The following is a 19,502-nucleotide window of genomic DNA, read 5'->3' on the forward strand; positions in this document are numbered from 1 at the left end:
AACCCTAAGTTGATCTATCTTACTTTTAAAGTTTCCCCAAAGTGGCCATGGCAGTTCTGAATTATCCTTTTTTAAGTTTATCCATTTTTCCAAAAAGGAACAAGATCCTGATACATGGAGGATTTTGGACCAGGTGGAACCCATCTTTGCCTTAAATTACCCAGACATGAACAGCTGTTCCAAAATAGTTCAGCTGTTTCTTCCACTTCTGTACAGAACAGGGTGACCTACCAAGAAGCTTCAACAAAGATTGCTCAACAACACAAAGGGCTGGAGATTGGATCCTAGAGACCCACCCGAGACCTCAGTGGCCCATGAGAAAGCAGTAAGTGCAGTAGGTCTTTGGGTGCCAGCCCTGGGCTATTTTTCACTGGCCTTAGGACTCATCAGGGATCTTCTTTGGGTTCCCACCCCCAATACCAAAAAGCTATCAAAAGAAAGTTTAGAGAACTTCTACTTGATATGAAGATTTTATTGAGTGAGAAAAAAAGTATTTGCAAATAGGGAGACTTCTAAACCAAAAGTGGTAAGAAGCTTGTCTCCTGGTTACAGTAAGGTTTATATCTATGAAAGAGGAAGTTATGAGCTTGATTCTCATTGGTTAGGTTGACTGATTTACTTGGGTCACTAATTGGCTACAATGTGCTGAGGTGTTCCAACAAAGAAAGAAAGCTCAAAATTGGTTGATAGTATAAGTGGATAAATGGACATCTGTAGATTTTGCTGAGCTGAGGCCATTGGCTCACAGGCAAAGGTCGGCTCTAGCCTCCAATTTTTTTTTTTTTTTTTTTTAATTTAACAGCGGTAATGGCAGGATCCTAAACTTTTCAAAAGGATCTGAAAAGGCCACATGTAGTCTAAGGCTAACATAGAATTAGAAGCTTTTTATAGTGTAAACTGTATTTGATCACTACCTGTCTTTACTCCAGAAGTCAAGCCATTTAAATATCAGCTAAATAATGTATTCATTGAGGTCAGTTTTCATAGAAATAGAGATGCTCCAATCCAAGTTACCTGTCTCATGGCACCTCAAGCATAATGGGTACCCAGTTTTTCCTACGTTCTTTGGTCTCTTTCTAGGGGCTTAAGAAAAACGAGTTCTTTTTTTTATCTGGGTGTTTGTTTGTTTGTTTGTTGTGACAGTCCCACTGTGTTGACCAGGCTGGTCTCAAACTCCTATCCTCAAGCAATCCTCCCACCTCAGCTTCCCAAAGTGTTGGGATTACAGGCATGAGCCACCATTCCCAGCCAGAAAAACAAGTTCTTATAGATTTCTAGTAATAAGAACAATTTTTAATAGTATATTATCTTAGGCTATTCAGGTGCTATAACCAAATACCATAGGCTGGGTGGCTTATAAAAAATGGAAATGTATTTTTCAAGCTTTGGAGGCTATGAAGTCCCAGAACAAGGTGCAGCAGATTACTTGTTTGGTGAGGCCATGTTTCCTCTCACGATGCTCCCATATGGTAGAGAGGCAAGCGGCTCTAACCCTGTTTGTGAGGGCTCCACCCTCATGACCCAATCACCTTCCAGAGGCCCCACCTCTTGATACCATCACCAAAATTAACATAGGAAATGATGTCCTTAGCAAGCTGAGTCCTTCATACCAAAATGGGTCTGTCTCCCTTTTATTTGGATTTCTCTTCTGTTGTTTGGGGAAATGCTTCAGTGTCTTCACCTTAGGCTCAGAACACTTTCTGCTCAGTTTATTCCTGTTTTACCCTTTGTGCAGCTCTTTTGAATGAGGCCTGATTAAATTTACTTGATAGTTTTACTGACTATTTCTGTTGACTTTGTTTTGTTTTTCTGAGTATGGACTTACCCGATCCACAAGCAACAGTTTTGTTTTTTCTTTTCCAATGTCTAAAAAAAATTCATTTTGCATGCTTCATTTTATTGGTTAAAATTTGAAAAACATTTTTTGATAGAAGCAGGAGTGGACACTGCTAATGTTAATAGAGAAATTTCTAGTCAGGGCTCTGATTCCATCAGCCCCCAGAATTGTGTGAATGGTTGTCTGTCTGTGCACACAATTTTCCTCCTGTAGAAACAAGGTTTCATGTCTCCTTAGATAAGAAGACACCTCCACAGCCCAGAAGAGGTGGAGTTCTGCGGCTCCCCCACTCCATGTGGCACTGCCTGCACCTGAAAGGAATTGTTCTAACTAATGAGGCCTAAATAATTATAATTATATTCAATTTTTTTTTTTTAAAGATAGGCTAGACATGGTGGCTCATGCCTGTAACCCTAACACTTTGGGAGGCCAAAGCAGGCAGATTGCCTGAGCTCAGAAGTTCAAGACCAGCCTGGTTAACATGGCAAAACCCCGTCTCTACTAAAATTACAAAAATTAGCTGGGCGTGGTGGCACACACCTGTAATTTCAGCTACTCAGGAGGCTGAGGCACTTGAATCACTTAAACCTGGGAGGTGGAGGCTGCAGTGAGCTAAGATCAGGCTACTTCACTCCAGCCTGGGTGACAGGGCAAGACTCTTGTCTCCAATTAAAAAATAATTAAAGAAGGACAAATGAATGTCAACTGAGATAAGCATTTTTTTCATTGGCATAGGGATGCAATATATTGTACTAATTGTAATCATGTGTCATCTTTGCATCCTGGGGAAAATCTATTTGACTGAGGTGTGTGTGTGTTTAATATACTCCTAAATTGATCTTTTTTATTCTCAACATTTTGATATTTTCCTCTTGTATTTATAAGTGAAATTAGTCTGTAGTTATTACTGTATGTTTCAGTAGATTGTCTGCTTTTGACATCCAACTTATGCTAACTTTAAAAATAAAATGTTATGCTTTTCCTTTATTTATTGCTATATTCTGGAACTATTTTTATATCCTAAGACTAATGTATACCTTAGAAGATAAAAAGAACTCACCTGTGAAAACTCCTAGGTTCACTGACATTTTTACACTTATATTTCACCAACTTTTTAACAATATCTCTTCTGGTTATTGGTGTTTTTAGGTTTTCCTTAAATCTGTTCTGGAAATGTTTACAGCCCCAGAATGTTACCATTTCATTGAAGTTTTGACTTCATTAGCACAGAGTTGTGCATCACACTTTAATTAAAATGTATAAAATACATTTCTTGTTATTTTTGTTTTGATATTTCATATATATATCTACTCTTTAGGCTATGCCAAAAAAGTGGATTATTGTAAATCTGACCAGTGTTCTTTAAAATTTACTCTTTTTAGTAAATATTTGCTGGGTATTCCTGCATGCCAAGCACTATGCTGGGCATTTTGGATATACATCAATAATTACAAAACCAAGGCCCAGGAGCTCACGGGCTTGTCTTCCAAGAAGGAGCTAACTTTCTGTGTCTTTCATTTTTGTGCTCTTATTATTATTTCCTTCTTCTTGCTTTCCTTGACTTGTTTCATCATTTTTCTGGCTTCTTTAGTTGAATGCTTTATTTTCTTAATTATTAACAAAGGTATTTAAGGCTCTAATTATGCCACAGAATATAGTTTTGGCAATGTTTTGAAGTGTTACCATTTTCTCTTTTTCAGATGTTTACTGTTTTTCTAGTTTTAATTTTATTTTTTGAGTTTATTTGGAAAATAAGTTGACTGTTAATTTTCTTGCTCTTTAACATTTTATAATCATGTGTCATTCCACAACCTTTAGAGACCCAGGACTCTGGATTTTGTTGCTATTCTAGTGATGTGTGTTTCTTACCTGCCAGTGCCATCCTGCTTTCTTCCAGCAGATACTACAGGGTTCCCAGCTGTGCTCTGTGCAGTGTAACTGTGCTTTTCATGGCTATTTTGTATATTGCAAATTTCAATTTACCAGAAGTCTCCTCTGGATCTAAAGTTAAAGAGAAAACTCTCTCCACCTGTTCTCCTGTGAACAATCTTTCTCGTATGGATGGGTTCACTCATTACCGCTGAACTGAACTCCTGTTCTAGACAAGGAGGAGGCTTGGGCCTTGGGATGAGGCTGGGTGGGGCTGTGGGTCTGACCTCCAGGCACAACTGAGGAATCATGAAGAACAGAACACAGTGCCCATGGAAAAGCCAGAGGCAGGGAGATGCTCAGAGCCAAGATTCTCGCTGAAGGCCCCAAATGGGGACAGGCACTCTCTGAGGGGTCCAAGGCCAAGGGTCTGCCTGGGGACCCTGGAGGAAGAAAGCCAAGATAGGAGACTGAGCCAGGGAAGGTTCTGGAGTCCAGAGGCAGAGGCCTCCTAGGAAGAGACCCTCTGTGCAGCTCTTGAAACTGCTGAGCTGGCTTAGCCACCTCTAATGAAGATAAACTTAACCTCACATTGAAGATGGAAAAGCGTGCACAGTTCCTCATGATGACCACGTTGTAAACATTGGTTCTTATTACAGAAGGTTGAACAAATGTTTGTGCAACCCAGAAAAAACCCAGAAGTTGCTCATCCTACCTCCTGCAACAGAGTGGCCTGGTGGTTTTCTTGTGAGTTGCCTCATGTTTTTAAAAGCTGACTATGAGAAGGATTCCTTGCCCATAATGACCTGTGTGGTGAAGCCACAGTCAGCCGGTCTTTGGGCGTGCCATTTCACGCACTGCTGGGCCACGCTGCCAAGGTCCTGACGGGGCCTTCCCACCTGCATGGGTTTCCACCGTCTGCTTTCTTTTCCCAAGACTTTAATGGAGGTATTTTTGCAAGAAACCAAATAAGCCTTCTTAAATAATTGAAAGCACAGGATGTGTAAAATCAAAACCAGCTTTAAGCAATCTAATGTAATTTGAAATGTAGACCTTTCTATTCTTCTAGTGAAGACAAACACAAATTTCATATCCATCTCACTTTCTAGCTCACATATTGTCTTCTGAGACAGTTCCCAAAACAAAGTTCGTGTGGTAAAGTATGGGCTGAGTGACTTGTGAGGCCCTTCTGTTAGTCATTGCCGTGTTTCCCACAGCGCCTTACATGGTATCTGCATCTTATTAAGTGTCCAGGAATGACCTGGATAGAATGAGTTAAGTTAACCAAGGATACCAAACACATTCAGCAAGAAACACAAATCTTACATTAGAAACTCGGGATAAACAACTCCCACCACAAATCATCCCAAAATGCTAAATAAGACATAACAATTATCCTTTAAAATGTGTAGCTGGGATTTCAAGAAAGTAAGAAAATCTAAAACAAAAACAGCTGAGAATCAGAGTGAGCGTGGTGGCAGTGCTGGGCCTGGGTGTGTGTGCTGAGTCCTCAGTATAGCCCTGGATGCAGGGGGGCGGCTGCTTGGAATCTGACCCCAGGACAGCAGGGAAAGTTGCCTTATACGCCTTTGCTTTCAGCTAGAAAGATTTTTAAACTCCTTCCCAGGAATCTCACCATGGGCATGGCCTCCTAAAGGGCAAGTTCCTATTTATCTTATCCTCAGTACAGAAGCTCTGAGCAGAGACCTTGGCATTGGTTATTGCTGAGTGGGCAGCATTGTGGGGGACCTGGCAGAGCAAACAGGTTCTCTCTGGAAGGAAATGCCCACCAGGCCTCACGGTAAACTTCAAACATCAGCTCATATTCCAGGTCCACACACTACAGAAGAAAAAGGCACCATGAACAAGAATCAGCCAATGACAGTAAAATTACACCCGGTCTTCAGCTCATGAAATTATCAGGCACCAAAAGGGAAAAAAATGCATTTAAAATTGTTTTTAAAAAGGGGATCTGGGGGGTGAAAGTGTGAACCCGAAACAAGATACTCTAAAAAGTAAGGGTTAGATGAGTTTCCCTTTTGGGGGGAAAATGGAGTAGGTGCAATAAACAGCATATTGGGACATGGTGCAAAGAGGATTCTGGACCAGGAAGGATCCGTACAAAAAAACCACCCCAGCTACCAGCAGAAAGAGGACAGAAAACAACAGGGTCAGAGACCAGGACTGCCCGAGGCCAGTCACAGGCTTAATGGAGATTTTCTAGAGTTTTGTGAGGCTCCAATCCTCAGATTCAGGAAGCCTGAAGACCCCAAGTACACTGAATAAAAAATCTCCAGCCAGACAATTGTGGTGGGTCTGGAAAGTTCCAGAAACAAGAGATGGATTCCACATATGTGAGGAGTGCAGCAGATGGGATGTTGTCTGGGGCCTACAGCCACTTTTTCCCAGGAGCACATACCCAGCCAGACAGCATGCGGGTTCCAGAAAGCCTGGAGAACGTAGTTCAGGGGAAACTGGACAAAGCGGGAAGAACTGAGACACAGGAAGAAAAAGCAGGAGAAAGGCTCCATGGGAGCCCTGAGCACAGTCACTGTTTGAGGCTGGAGAGGGGCTGCTGCAAGACAGGCGAATGGACACTGCACAGCCAGGAACCAGCGGGGAGATGGAAACCTGTGAGGAGTGCCTGCCCTTCTGTTAGATTAAGTCTGCTCAGTGAGGTTCAGGAATTGGAATGGTTCATGCAGCTCAGTGAAGCCTGAGGCCCTGGTGCTGCAGAGACCAAGGACAGGGGCCTGCTGGCACCTTGAGGTTTTACTCCCTTACAGTTCTCTTTCTGCTGTTTGTTAGTAGCTGCGTGTCTTCCTGATGTTGTTTTCTATACTTTTGGTAAGTTTGAAATATACTGTTTTCTGACCATTTAGTCTGAACTCTGATCACAAGATAATTGGTGAAGAGTGGTTGTTCTGCTTTGGTCCCTGTGGGAATGTCTCAGTCAGAAAGGAAATTAGAAAGGGGACAGTGGCCTCAGTCACAGCTGTGGAGACACCTTCAGAACCCTCCTTGGCCCCTGCATTCTTTTCAAGGCCATGCTGTTGTGCCCACCGTCCAGAAGTGCGCCATTCCTGCAACAAACATCACAGCGGCGGGGTCTCACACTCAGGCCTGCCTTGGCCCCAGCAGGCTTTGTTGTGGGTACCAGGGCTGTCTGCACTGACTTAATAATCAAACAAAAGAATAGAGAACCCACTTTTAAACACACACACTGTGGAACACAGAAGGCTAGCCATGTGGGAACCCTGTTCTTGCACTGCACTGTCACTGGTGGCTAATTAGAAATGCGTCTTGGCTGCTGACCGTGTTCTAGGGCAAAGAGTGCTGAGTTTGGGGTCAGATGGCTTTGCCATTAACACTCAGCGTGCATGATTTCTCTGACAGATTTTAATCAGTTCTATTCCCCTTAAAGGAAGAGCATGTGAAAAGAGAGAAGCTTTTTTTTTAAAGGAAACTGAGTCACAGGGGCAAGAACCCTGGGGCTGGGCTGACTCTCCCCTCTTGGAAGTAAGAACATGCTGCTTTGGGTCTTAGCGCACTGTCTACGTGCTGGGGTGGGGTTAGTAATACCCGTATCGAAGGCCAGGTCCTCGGACATGCTTGATATTTTCGGTTAACACACCATTGGCCTCAGTGTTTTCTAATTTCTGAGCCAGTTGCTGTTCACTTCTGGAGTTGTGTGGGCAGCTCCCCTGTGGTTAGCGTACACTAACCATAGCCTGGCCTGCTCAAGAAGGACCTCTGCAGAGAGGGGCTGGCAGCGCCTGTAGCACCTGCCCTTCCTGCCCAGCCACAAACCATCGCAAATGACAGCAGCAAAGCACCTGCTTCCTTTTGGCAAGTCCAAGTGATAGCCTAGAATTTATGAGAGTATCTTTTGCCCGTCTCCTTGGCCTTGACAGGATCTTGGGTCAAGGGAAAGAACTTCAAGGTCTTGCAAATCCTTCTTTCCAAAATCAGTGCTGGAATTAACTTCTGCTGTGACTGAGCCACTCCCTGAAGTTGCAGATGTTAGATTAGGCCCTTTCTGGCCATAAACACTTCCTGCTGGACTATTCTTTCTTTCTGGTATGAAATCATGGTGCTTTTAGAATCCTGTAATGATCAGAGCTATTGTACATTCTTGAGATTTAAAATACCCACATTGAGCAGAGCATTTTTTGTTGAGAGGAAATTTGAAGGCACTGAGCTCATGGGATGAGTGTAGCTAGCAGGTGTCAGGTTGGCATCAGCTCCTCATGCACACTGGGTGCTGGGCCATTGGTGGAAAGGTTGGTGCTGTTCAAACAGATCTGCTTTATAAGTTCCAGGCATTGCCCACGGACCTGCCCCCACACACCTGGAATCCAGAGGCTCCGTGTTGGGAATAAATCCTACTGCTACACAACAGAGGTGATGACTTTCAAGTGGGTAAAAGCATCTGCTTGGCCGCCCCATATGTGAGACTGGAGAATTCACATGTGCAAATGTTGATTAACAACGTGAAAGTGCTCCTCTGGGTGAATGGTGGTCGTATGGTCTCTGTGCCAACAGAACTGTCTACACTGATGGTAACGTTCTTTATCTGCTTTGTCCAGGGTGGCAGCCACTGGCCCCATGTGGCCTTGAGCACTGAAATATGGCTGGGCCACTGAGTAACTCGTGTGTCAATTTTATATGGTTTAATTAACTTAGATCTCAGTATCTGCACATGGCAGGCATGTGTTGGAGAGCACCAGTGCCCACTCACAGGGGAGTTCCACTCACAGTGTGGGTCTTGGTTTTCCTACTGAGGTTTTAATACATTCGTTTCCCAAATCAAAATTGATGTCAACCTTGATTACCTGAACTACTGGAGGAGTTACACTAATGAATTTAGTTTTCTTGTTAAGTATTTATCAGTATTGTCTTTCTAAAATGTGTCAGACCATGATTGAGGCTTTGCAAGTAGTAATGAACATAGGGAAACTTTCCTTGAAGCATCATCACTGAGCTCTAGTTCTCTCACCATGAAGAAAGATGCAGGGAGTGAACTGTGGAAGCAATGCAGACAAATCTGCTTGGTCCACTGAGCTGTCCCAGAGCAGAAGCTGTCTGACTGGGCTGAGTGGCCTCCAAGAATGGCATAGGAGGGTTTGGGAGCAATTTTCCTGGAATCCATGGGATGATGTCCTGAATCCCACAGAATGCTGCAGGAGCAGGCATCCTGCAATCTCATGGACGGTGTGGGAGCAGGCATCCTGCAATTTCACAGGCAGTGTGGGAGCAGGAATCCTGCAATTTCACGAGCAGTGTGGGAGCAGGAATCCTGCAATTTCATGGGCAGTGTGGGAGCAGGCATCGTGAAATCCCACCGACACTGCAGGAGCAGGCATCCTGGAATCCCATGGACGCTGTGGGAGCAGGCATCCTGCAATCTCATGGACCGGGCAGGAGCAGGCATCCTGGAATCTCACAGACACTGCGGGAACAGGACACGAAAGGAAAACCTGCCCCAGCAGTCTTCTTTTAATATCTAACACGTTGGGTTAAATGATTTTACTTCACCCGCATTTTCCATTGTCTCAGAGGAGGTCAAACCTCACAGCTCTGTGCTCTATGTGGCTTCTTTCATTGAATAAACACAATCTGTGGGTCAGCCCTGAGCATTCTGTAGTGGGCACTGTGGTCATGAACATAACCACAGGTGGGCCAGGGCACCACAGAGAAACCAGGGTATTTTCTGGGTGGGGAGCTTCCGAGGCAGGAAGAACGAAAGCACTTTCAAGAGCTGTGTCCCTGATGTCTTCTCGTTTCTTGTGTGATCTCAAGTTCTAAAACCTGGGTGTTGAAAATTTTTCCTCATCAATTTGATGGTCCTTTTATGGGGATTAGAGTTCATCAAAAATGTTATTGTGTGTGCAAGGAACAGTGCGTCGATTCAGGTTCAAGCAGGACACTGCTGGCACATGCTAAGGATAAAACTGAAAAGTGCCTAAATGCGGAGAATCCTTACAGAGGTCTGGGCCGTCAAGAAGCCCTGTGAGAACTGTGCGGCCTTCACTGTCCAGCCACGGGAAGCCAGAACTCTGGCCAGAGGGGCAGGGAAGGGACCCGAGATACCAGGGTGTGGCAAGAGTGGTATTTTGAGCAGCCACAGAGGGCCAGAGCCTGGGGTGGAGGCAATAAGCACCCCCTGCCCTCCTGACCCCATCTCCTGCAGATGCCTCCTGCAGCAGCCACGGCAGGGGAGGGGTGGGCAGGGGAAGCAGCAGCATGACATTGTCCAGGGCTTTCTAAGTCCAGGAGGTGAGGTCCTAGAACAACTCAGAAACAGACACATCCAGACACTTCTCTCTCAGCTCTCAGATGTTCCACTCTCCAGGGATCAGGCCTTTAGGAGAGCCAAGAAAGCCTCAGTTTAGGAGGGATCGTGTGGGGTGTTGTGATTTCCGACCTCCCAGCCCTGGTATTCCCACCGCCTGCTTCTGTAAGGTCGGCAGGTTGTCGGTATAGGTAGCAATGCAGAATCTACAGGGGGACCATCAGGCCCCTGCAGAGCTGGCACAGGAGCTTCCTCCACACGTCATCAAAGCCTGTCTTGCTAGGCACAGAGCCCAGGTCTCCAGGCAAAACCTCTGTAGGGACTGAAAGAGGGAGGGTTGGTGCCCCCAGCACACAGCTGTGCACAAGCAGCTCCAGGGGCCACATGGTGCCAGAGCTGAGGTAAATAAAGGTGGGGCCAGCAGAGGACCCTGGATCTGCCGCAGGACTGGATGCCGACCTGACAGGACTCACTCAGCACCAACTGCTCCAGCCCCCAGAGAGCAGCCTTGCCGGCCTCTGTGCCGCTGCACTCAGGATCCAACGCAGGCCTCTGTGCCGCTGCACTCAGGATCCGACCCAGGCCTCTCTGTGCCGCTGCACTCAGGATCCGACCCAGGCCTCTCTGTGCCGCTGCACTCAGGATCCGACCCAGGCCTCTCTGTGCCGCTGCACTCAGGATCCGACCCAGGCCTCTCTGTGCCGCTGCACTCAGGATCCGACCCAGGCCTCTCTGGGCCGCTGCACTCAGGATCCGACCCAGGCCTCTCTGGGCCGCTGCACTCAGGATCCGACCCAGGCCTCTCTGGGCCGCTGCACTCAGGATCCGACCCAGGCCTCTCTGGGCCGCTGCACTCAGGATCCGACCCAGGCCTCTCTGGGCCGCTGCACTCAGGATCCGACCCAGGCCTCTCTGGGCCGCTGCACTCAGGATCCGACCCAGGCCTCTCTGGGCCGCTGCACTCAGGATCCGACCCAGGCCTCTCTGGGCCGCTGCACTCAGGATCCGACCCAGGCCTCTCTGGGCCGCTGCACTCAGGATCCGACCCAGGCCTCTCTGGGCCGCTGCACTCAGGATCCGACCCAGGCCTCTCTGGGCCGCTGCACTCAGGATCCGACCCAGGCCTCTCTGGGCCGCTGCACTCAGGATCCGACCCAGGCCTCTCTGGGCCGCTGCACTCAGGATCCGACCCAGGCCTCTCTGGGCCGCTGCACTCAGGATCCGACCCAGGCCTCTCTGGGCCGCTGCACTCAGGATCCGACCCAGGCCTCTCTGGGCCGCTGCACTCAGGATCCGACCCAGGCCTCTCTGGGCCGCTGCACTCAGGATCCGACCCAGGCCTCTCTGGGCCGCTGCACTCAGGATCCGACCCAGGCCTCTCTGGGCCGCTGCACTCAGGATCCGACCCAGGCCTCTCTGGGCCGCTGCACTCAGGATCCGACCCAGGCCTCTCTGGGCCGCTGCACTCAGGATCCGACCCAGGCCTCTCTGGGCCGCTGCACTCAGGATCCGACCCAGGCCTCTCTGGGCCGCTGCACTCAGGATCCGACCCAGGCCTCTCTGTGCCGCTGCACTCAGGATCCGACCCAGGCCTCTCTGTGCCGCTGCACTCAGGATCCCACGCAGGCCTCTGCGCTCCTGCTGCTGCTGACCTCAAAGCCCCGCCCGACAGCAAGTGGCTGCCTCCACCTTTAGCCCAGCACACAGCTCGCTGCCACCACTGAGACCACAGTTCCGGTCCGGTGCATTTCCACCGCACCAAAATCCCCACCCATAACAAACCCAGACACTGCTAACTCAGGAGCCGCCGATTCCATTCCGCCCCTTCCTGCATCCCTCCCCTCATGGTCCGTCCCGAAGGGCTCTGCACAGAGGGCGCAGCTGGGGGTCCTCCCTGGACCCACTGGAGCCCACGGGGCCCAGGTGCAGGGTCGGCTCAGCCAGGACCCAGCGGCTCCCGGGCAGAGGACCTGGGCGTGGGGCCGCCTTTCTCCCCCACCCTGCCTCGCCGATCGCCTCCTTTCTGCTCCCCGCGTGCTCACCCTCCCTGGACGCGGCTTCTCCAGCCAGAATGACGTGGCGTTTTCCTGTCATGGGATTTCTCGGTGAATGCCCGGGGCCTCAGTGCCGCCTGCGCTTGAGGAAGACTCAGAGGAGCCTCTGTCCCAGACCTTCCTCTTGAACCCCAGCCCGGGGTGGGCGCCGGGTGCTCCACGCCCCCCAGACCCCGCCGGGACCCCTGGACTCTGCCACGCCCCTCAGATCCCCCAGGACCACCAGACCCCGCCAGCACCCCGGGATCCCGCCAGGACCCCCAGACCCGTGCCCGAGGCTGCCGCTGCTCTCTCACCTCCCTCCCGGCAGCTGTGGCTGAGGCTTGCCCGGGTTCGGGCTGAAACCTTGGGGGCGTCCTCGCCCAGTTTTCCTCCCTTCCCCCCCCTCCCCAGCCCGGGAAGGCCCACAGGCCCCGCCATCCAGTCACCGTCGGGATCTGACCAGTTCTCGCCTGCTTCGCACCAGCCCCTGCAGACCCCACACCTCGCCCCCTGCAGGGCCCTCAGGTCTGCGCTCCTCTGGAGGCTCCAGGCTTCCCGCCTCCTCGCGGTTTCCCGCCACCCGCCCTCCCGCCTCCTCCCGGCCTCTCGCCACGTGCCTTCCAGCCTTTGGCTCCAGACGCGGCCGCCCCCGCCCCCGCCCCCGCCCCCGCCTCTCCCTCCAGGGCCGCACAGCCGCTGCACCTTCCCCGCAGCACCTCGGCCCGGCCTGGCGTCTCCTCACAGCCGCGGCGCACTGCGCTTGACCCAGAAACTCCCCAGCAGCTCGCGCTCCAGTCCACCCGAAGGCCGCCATTCCTCTCGACTTCTCCCACGTTCTCAACCCTGGTGGGCGCCCAGTAAACACTTGTTGAATGAAAGTGTGGAAGTGGCCAGGCACGGTGGTTCACGCCTGTAATCCCAGCGCTTTGGGAGGCCGAGGCGGGTGGATCACGAGGTCAAGAGATCGAGACCGTCCTGGTCAACATGGTGAAACCCCGTCTCTACTAAAAATACAAAAAATTAGCTGGGTATGGTGGCGCGTGCCTGTAATCCCAGCTACTAGGGAGGCTGAGGCAGGAGAATTGCCTGAACCCAGAAGGCGGAGGTTGCAGTGAGCTGAGATCGCGCCATTGCACTCCAGCCTGGGGAACAAGAGTGAAACTCCGTCTCAAAAAAAAAAAAAAGAAAGTGTGGAAGTGGAACTGTGGACTATTTTCCACTTTTTTTTTTAAGACAGGGCCTCGCTCTGTCACCCAGGCTGGAGGGCAGTGGCACAGTCAGCTCATGGCAGCCTCCACCTTCCCAGCTCAGGCGATCCTCCCACCTCAGCCTCCCTAGTGCTGAGGACCACAGGCATGCACCACCACACCTGGCTACATTTTTTTTTATTTTTTTAATAGAGACAGGGGTCTCACTGTGTTGTCCAGACTGGTCCCAAATTCCTGGGCTCAAGCAGCCCTCCCACCTCAGCCTCCCAAAGTGCTGGGATGACAGATGTGAGCCACCAAGCCCGGCCTTTTTTATTTTTTTTTTCAACTTTTATTTTAGATTCAGGGGCACATGTGAAGCCTTGTTACCTGGATATGTTTCATGATACTAACGTTTGGGGTGTGATTAATCCCACCACCCAGGTACAGAACATAGTACCCAACAGTTTTTCAACCCTTGCCCCCTTCCTCCCTCCGCTTCTCCTCCCTGAGGAAGGATGAGGAGTAAGGAAGAGGATGGATCTGGCCAGGACTACTCTGTGCTCTTTTCTGAGCTGCTCTGAGTACCCAATGTTTCACTCCCACTTATGAGAACATGTGGTATTTGGTTTTCTGTTTCTGTGCTAATTGGCTTAGGATGATGGCCTCCAGCTGCATCCATGGTGCTTTAGAGGACGTGGTTTCAGTCTTTATGGCTGTGTAATATTCCATCCTGTATATGTGCCACATCTTCTTTATCCAGCCCACCATAAATGGGCACATATTGATTCCATGTCTTCGCTTTGTGAATAGGGCTCTGATGGGCATGTCGTTTTGGTAGGATGATTTCTATTCCTTTGGGTTTATACCCAGTAATGGTATTGCCAGGTTGAATGGTAGTTCTAAGTTCTTTGAGAAATCAGCAAGTGAAGGTGGTGGTTACGTGCTGTGAGGGTGGCTATTAGGTGAGGTGAGGGTGGGTTAGGTAAGGTGCAGGTTGTGGTTAGGTGAAGTGAATATGAATTAGATGAGTTCAGAGCAGTGGTTAGTGGTTAGGTGAAGTGAGGGTGGTGGTTAGGTGAGGTGAGGTTAGTGGTAGGTGAGGTGAATACCGGTTAAGTGAGGTGAGGGTGGTGGGTAATTGAAGTGAGTATACATTGGATAAGTTAAGAGGGGTGGCTAGAGAAGCTGAGGAGAGTATTTAGGTGAAGCGGGGGTGGTTGTTAGGTGATGTGAGGGTGACAGGTGAGGTAAGAGTTACAGCTAAGTGAGGTGAATATGGGTTAGATGAATGGAGAGTGGTGATTAGGTGAGGTGAGGCTGTTGGTAGGTGAGGTGAGAGTGGTGGTTAAGTGAAATGAGTATGTGTTAAATGAGTTGAGAATGGTGGTTAGGTGAGGAGAAATGGTTAGATGAGTTGAGAGTTGTGGTTAGGTGAGATGAGTATGCATTAGATGAGAGCTGTGGTTAGGTGAGGTGAGGAAAGTGGTTAGGTGAAGTGAGTATGGGTTAGGTGAGTTGAAAGTGATCATTAGGTGAGGTGAGAGGAGTGGTTAGGTGAAGTGAGATGGTGGTTAGTGAGGGGAGATGGTTAGATGAGTTGAGAGTTGTGGTTAGGTGAGATGAGTATGCATTAGATGAGAGTTGTGGTTAGGTGAGGTGAGGAAAGTAGTTATGTGAAGTGAGTATGGGTTAGTTGAGTGGAGAGTGGTGGTTAGGTGAGGTGAGGGTGGTGGTTGGGTGAAGTGAGGATGGTGGTTAGGTGAGGTGAGAGGAGTGGTTAGGTGAAGTGAGTGCACGTTAGGTGAGTTGAGAGTGGTGTTTAGGTGAGGTGAGAGGAGTGGTTAGGTGAAGTGAGTATAGGTTAGGTGAGTTGAGAGTGGTGTTTAGGTGAGGTGAGGATGGTGGTTAATGACATGTTCTCACGACTGGAGTCAGGAAGGATGAGGAGTAGCAAGGAGGAGGGATCTGGCCAGGACTACTTTGTGCTCTTTTCTGAGCTGTCATAAGTAAGCAGGGTCAAGGTTACCAAGAAGAGATTCCTACAATGCAAAGTAAATGGGTTAATGCATTCTAAATAATGATTAAACAGTAAAATTATAATTAAGAGTCAAACTAACAAACAAGAGCATAACTTTTTTAGTTTTGCCTTCAATTTTATATTGTAAAGTAACAGGTTCTGTTTTATCTATACAGATTTAGGACCTCGTGGCAAAAATAAAATTCATCATATAAGCACACATGGATTGTTTACCTCTTTATTTTATAGGAATTAGCTTTATCAAGGAAAATGCAGATCAGGAAGTGGCTTTTGGGAGTGGTGAGCAATGATGAGGCCCTGCAGGTGTTGCTGGTTTTATCAGGACTGGCACTGGTTTTCCTTCTAGAGGACCCAGTTCTTTCTGTGTAGGATTCCCTGTTGTCAGTGATTCTGCCACTGTGATGATCATGAATGCCTCATGTGCCTGATGATTTTGTAGAGATTAAAAGTATCAAGCCATGAAGCTTGCTAAACCAAGAAATGTTAAGAAAATAAAATTCCCAAGATACTGCAGCTTAGCAGCTGGCTATGGCTTAGGCAACTCCCTCTGTCTGGAGCACCTCACCCTGCGCCTGGAGGTCATAGCGTTTAACATACTCAGACTTGTGTGTCCACTTGAAGTATCAGAAGGCTGGATGTGCTGCCTTGGGGACAGACTGAGCTTTCTTTGTGAACTTAGCTCAGCGCTTCTTCCCTTGCTTTCCCTGATGGTGGTGGGTCATGTTCCCTCCACACAGAGGTGCTTTACGGAAACCATCCAAAGTCATTCATGATGAAATACAAGAAAAAAAGAGGATGTTCTGAGTGGTGGGTATCATTTTTTGGTTCAAGATGGAGGTGGAATTATAAAGTGAGACTGTCTCATGCCTTCCAGGCAGGCAAGAGTCCTTCATGGCCAGAGCACAGGGCTGGATGTTGGAACCGTTCCCATTGTCTGGTGTTGCTGCCAGTCACCATCAGCTTACAGATCCATTTTCTTTCTTTGTAGATCACGTTTTATATTCTGGTGAAGGCCATTTACACCCTGGGCTACAGTGTCTCTCTGATGTCCCTTGCAACAGGAAGCATAATTCTGTGCCTCTTCAGGTAAGGAGTAGAAATTAGTAAGTCTGCAAAGAATACAAGACAAGTTTCCATTTAGGCCTTCTAGGCACTGCCCAGCCTGAAGCCCTCTGTGTGCTAAGCCAATAAAACTCCCTTGGAGAATGCTGGCATGAAATACGATGTTAACACTTACATTTTTATTCACATGCTCTGTATTTGTCATGTAAAGAGATAATACTGACCTTGGATAAGAATTCAACTCAACTATCATTTATTAAATACTTAGCCGTTATGTAAATGCATGGAAAACAGAGAAGAAATATGATCTCACCCTTGCCATCCAGAAGCTTCTGTGTTTTGACTGCAGGTGCTCTATTAGCAAGATGCTGCAATGTGTTTAAGAGCATGAAGGTGGAGTCAGACTGTCTGGGTTCAAATCCTGGGTCAGTCTCTTAGCAGCTGTATGACCTTGGGCAAAGTACTTAACCTGTCTGTGCTTCTGTTACGTGTAGAGACTAAGAAGCCCCCTTCAGAGGGCTGTTGTGAGGACTTAACGTGTTGGCAGATGTGAAGTGCTTAGCATGACATGTGGGGTGGTGATGACGGCTTATTAAATGCTGTCCGCTCTTCCCTGGAAGTGAGGTGAGATGGCCCCTGCCCACCTGCATCTTTAGCGGGTCTCTTGGTAACTAATGATGACATTTTACAGATGACTTGACCAATCAAATCATTGTTTGATTTGAATTAGGGGGTAGAGGTTTTCGTCCCAGAACAGCAATTTCTCTATAGGAAGAGCTCATTGGTGTATTAGGATTAAATCTGTCTTCCATATCATTAGCACTGAATAAAATGGATGCTATTCAGCTTATTCTAATAGTGTATCAATCATTACATATTTTATTTCTCTCTGCTAAAAGGTAATCCAAATGTTTGCCAGTATGTCAGATAAGATCAATGATATAACAAATGGAATATTTCTAGACCCTAACAACAGTCCATTAGAAGATCCATACTTGGAAGTAAAATAAACAAGTTAGTTGTTGAGAATCCAGCTAAGAAACCCAGCAAATGTAATCGAGTTATGTTTTTTATTGTTCAGGCATCTCAACTATGGTTGGCAATTCTCAGAAAGAATAAGCCAACCTTTCATACAGGGTTGCACTTTGAAAAGTGTGAGGAAGGCCTATCATATTCTAGTTATTTCAAAAAGCTGGTACAATATTAATATTTGTTCTATTATACTCTATATTTTATTATATATGTTTAAATTTTCAAGTTGCTAAAGAGAAGAAAGAGAGGAAAAATTTAAGGAAGCAAGCTGACCCAAGGTAATTAAATCTGAAATTTTTATCTTATTTTCCTATATTGAACAATCCCTATTTTTTACACACATCAGTTTCCTTCATGTATGTACAGTATAACATGTTTATTAGGCAACCCAAGAGCATCAGGAATTATCCCACCTATGAACACTGATCCTTTAGGGCACAGAGCACACTCCTCCAACTGTGGGCACCATTAGTCACCTGCCTGTGGCACTTCTGAGCTGAAAAAAGTGTACGTCTGCGTCAGATGTCATTCTGCTGGTGGCCAAGTGTGTGACATTTGCCAGAAAAAGCATCCAGAGCTGGTGTGCTGTTGTAGGACTGGGGCTCATCCCACATCCTTCTGTCAGAAGCAGGGTCCAGTGTCACTTCCTGAGAGCTGTGTGAGTGTGTCGATTCTCAAGTCCATATTATAAAAATAATGTGCTCCATTGTCTCGGTAATTATACCCAGGAAGCAGAATGCTTTGTGGGCATTGAACATTTCTTCTCCAAAATAGCCCCATAAGCCAAGAAAGCCTTCAGGAGCCATGTTCTTACTTTACACACAGGGAAAGGAGCTACTTATTTCTTAGAACAAGTCCCAAAATGCGATGATGACTCTCACAACAAATATAAGACCAACTTTGTGTAGGAGTCATCCTGTGACAGCTGCCCCTGTGACCCAGGGGCCAACAGAGACAGCTCCAGTTCGCGCCAGTCCAGCAGGGACCACAACAGTTGCTCCTCAAACAACACGGGTTTGAACTGCATGGTCCTCTTCTCTGAGAATTTTTTTCATTATGGTCAGCCCTCTGTATCGAGGAATTCAACCACAGATCAGAAATACGGCCTATTCTCAGGATGAGAAGCCTGCAGATACGGAGGGCCAGCTTCATGTATCCGCGGGTCCTGAAAGGCCAACTGTGGGACTTGGACATTCATGGATTTTGGCATGGGGCAAGGAGGGCAAGGTCGGGGAGGGGGATTAGACCCAATCCCCTATGGACACCAAGGGACAACTGTAACTGCTCACATGCACCATGCCAAGTATTTTACAGATGTTAACGTCACCAGGTAAGTACTGCCACTGACCCAGTTTCACCAGGCGGAGAGTGCAGCCCCGGGAAGATCGCTGGACATTTCAGGGTTGCTGAGCTGGTACATGCAGAGCCCAGATTCTCTCATCAATGCAGCCTGCACCTCCGTCACTGTCCGATGGACGTGGCCTCCAAAATCCTTTCCCACCAGTGCTAATGAGCAGACTGCAGACCCCCTTTTCCAGAAGCCACACTTTCCGCTACTTCCATTGCCCATTTGCAGATCCTTACGTGGAAGTGAAAATTTAAAATGAGCAGTGAGTAATGAAGAATATCATCAAGAAACCCAGCAAACATGTGTTTGGATGGCTTGCTAACTGGACCAAAACCGTGCTTATGTCTGAGCAATGGCTATAAGTGCCAACCTCACTCCACAGAAAGACATGGGGTGGGAGAGAGGGAAGGAGAGAAAGAAAATAAGAGAGGGAAAACAGTGATTGGGAGAGATGAACGCAGCCAATGTGAGAGTCAGTGGGAAGTGAGATGGCACCAGTAGGGGACATTTGCCTTCTGATGAGGGGAATTGAGGAGAAGCCAGAGGAAGCGGCACTGGTTCGTACGCCTGGCGCAGTGGCTGCACAGTGCCCACACAACTTCAGAATTGCTCCCAAGACACCAAGAAAATTCAGAGCATATTTATAATTCTTCTCTTACTAAGGCTCGGTGGCAGTTACATATGTTAAAATAAACATTTGCTAATGCAGTACACATTCAGAATGCATGTTTACCAAGTGAACACAGCACCAGATCCAGATGCAGGACACGACTCTCACCAGGAACACTGCATCCA

At 47.9% G+C, this 19,502-nt stretch overlaps 1 protein-coding gene across 8 annotated transcripts in view; it reads left to right on the forward strand.

Moving 5' to 3' along the window:
* VIPR2 (vasoactive intestinal peptide receptor 2) overlaps positions 1-19,502 on the forward strand; it is a 104,812-nt gene that overhangs the window by 57,878 nt on the left and 27,432 nt on the right. For all 8 annotated transcript variants that reach the window (XM_035254217.3, XM_035254222.3, XM_035254216.3 and 5 more), the window contains one exon: positions 16,254-16,351. In XM_035254217.3, the coding sequence (XP_035110108.1) occupies positions 16,254-16,351 (98 nt within the window). The remainder of the gene's footprint in view (positions 1-16,253; positions 16,352-19,502) is intronic.

The sequence above is a fragment of the Callithrix jacchus genome, chromosome 11 (genome assembly GCF_049354715.1).
Source record: "Callithrix jacchus isolate 240 chromosome 11, calJac240_pri, whole genome shotgun sequence".
In the NCBI taxonomy this organism is placed as follows: domain Eukaryota; kingdom Metazoa; phylum Chordata; class Mammalia; order Primates; family Cebidae; genus Callithrix; species Callithrix jacchus.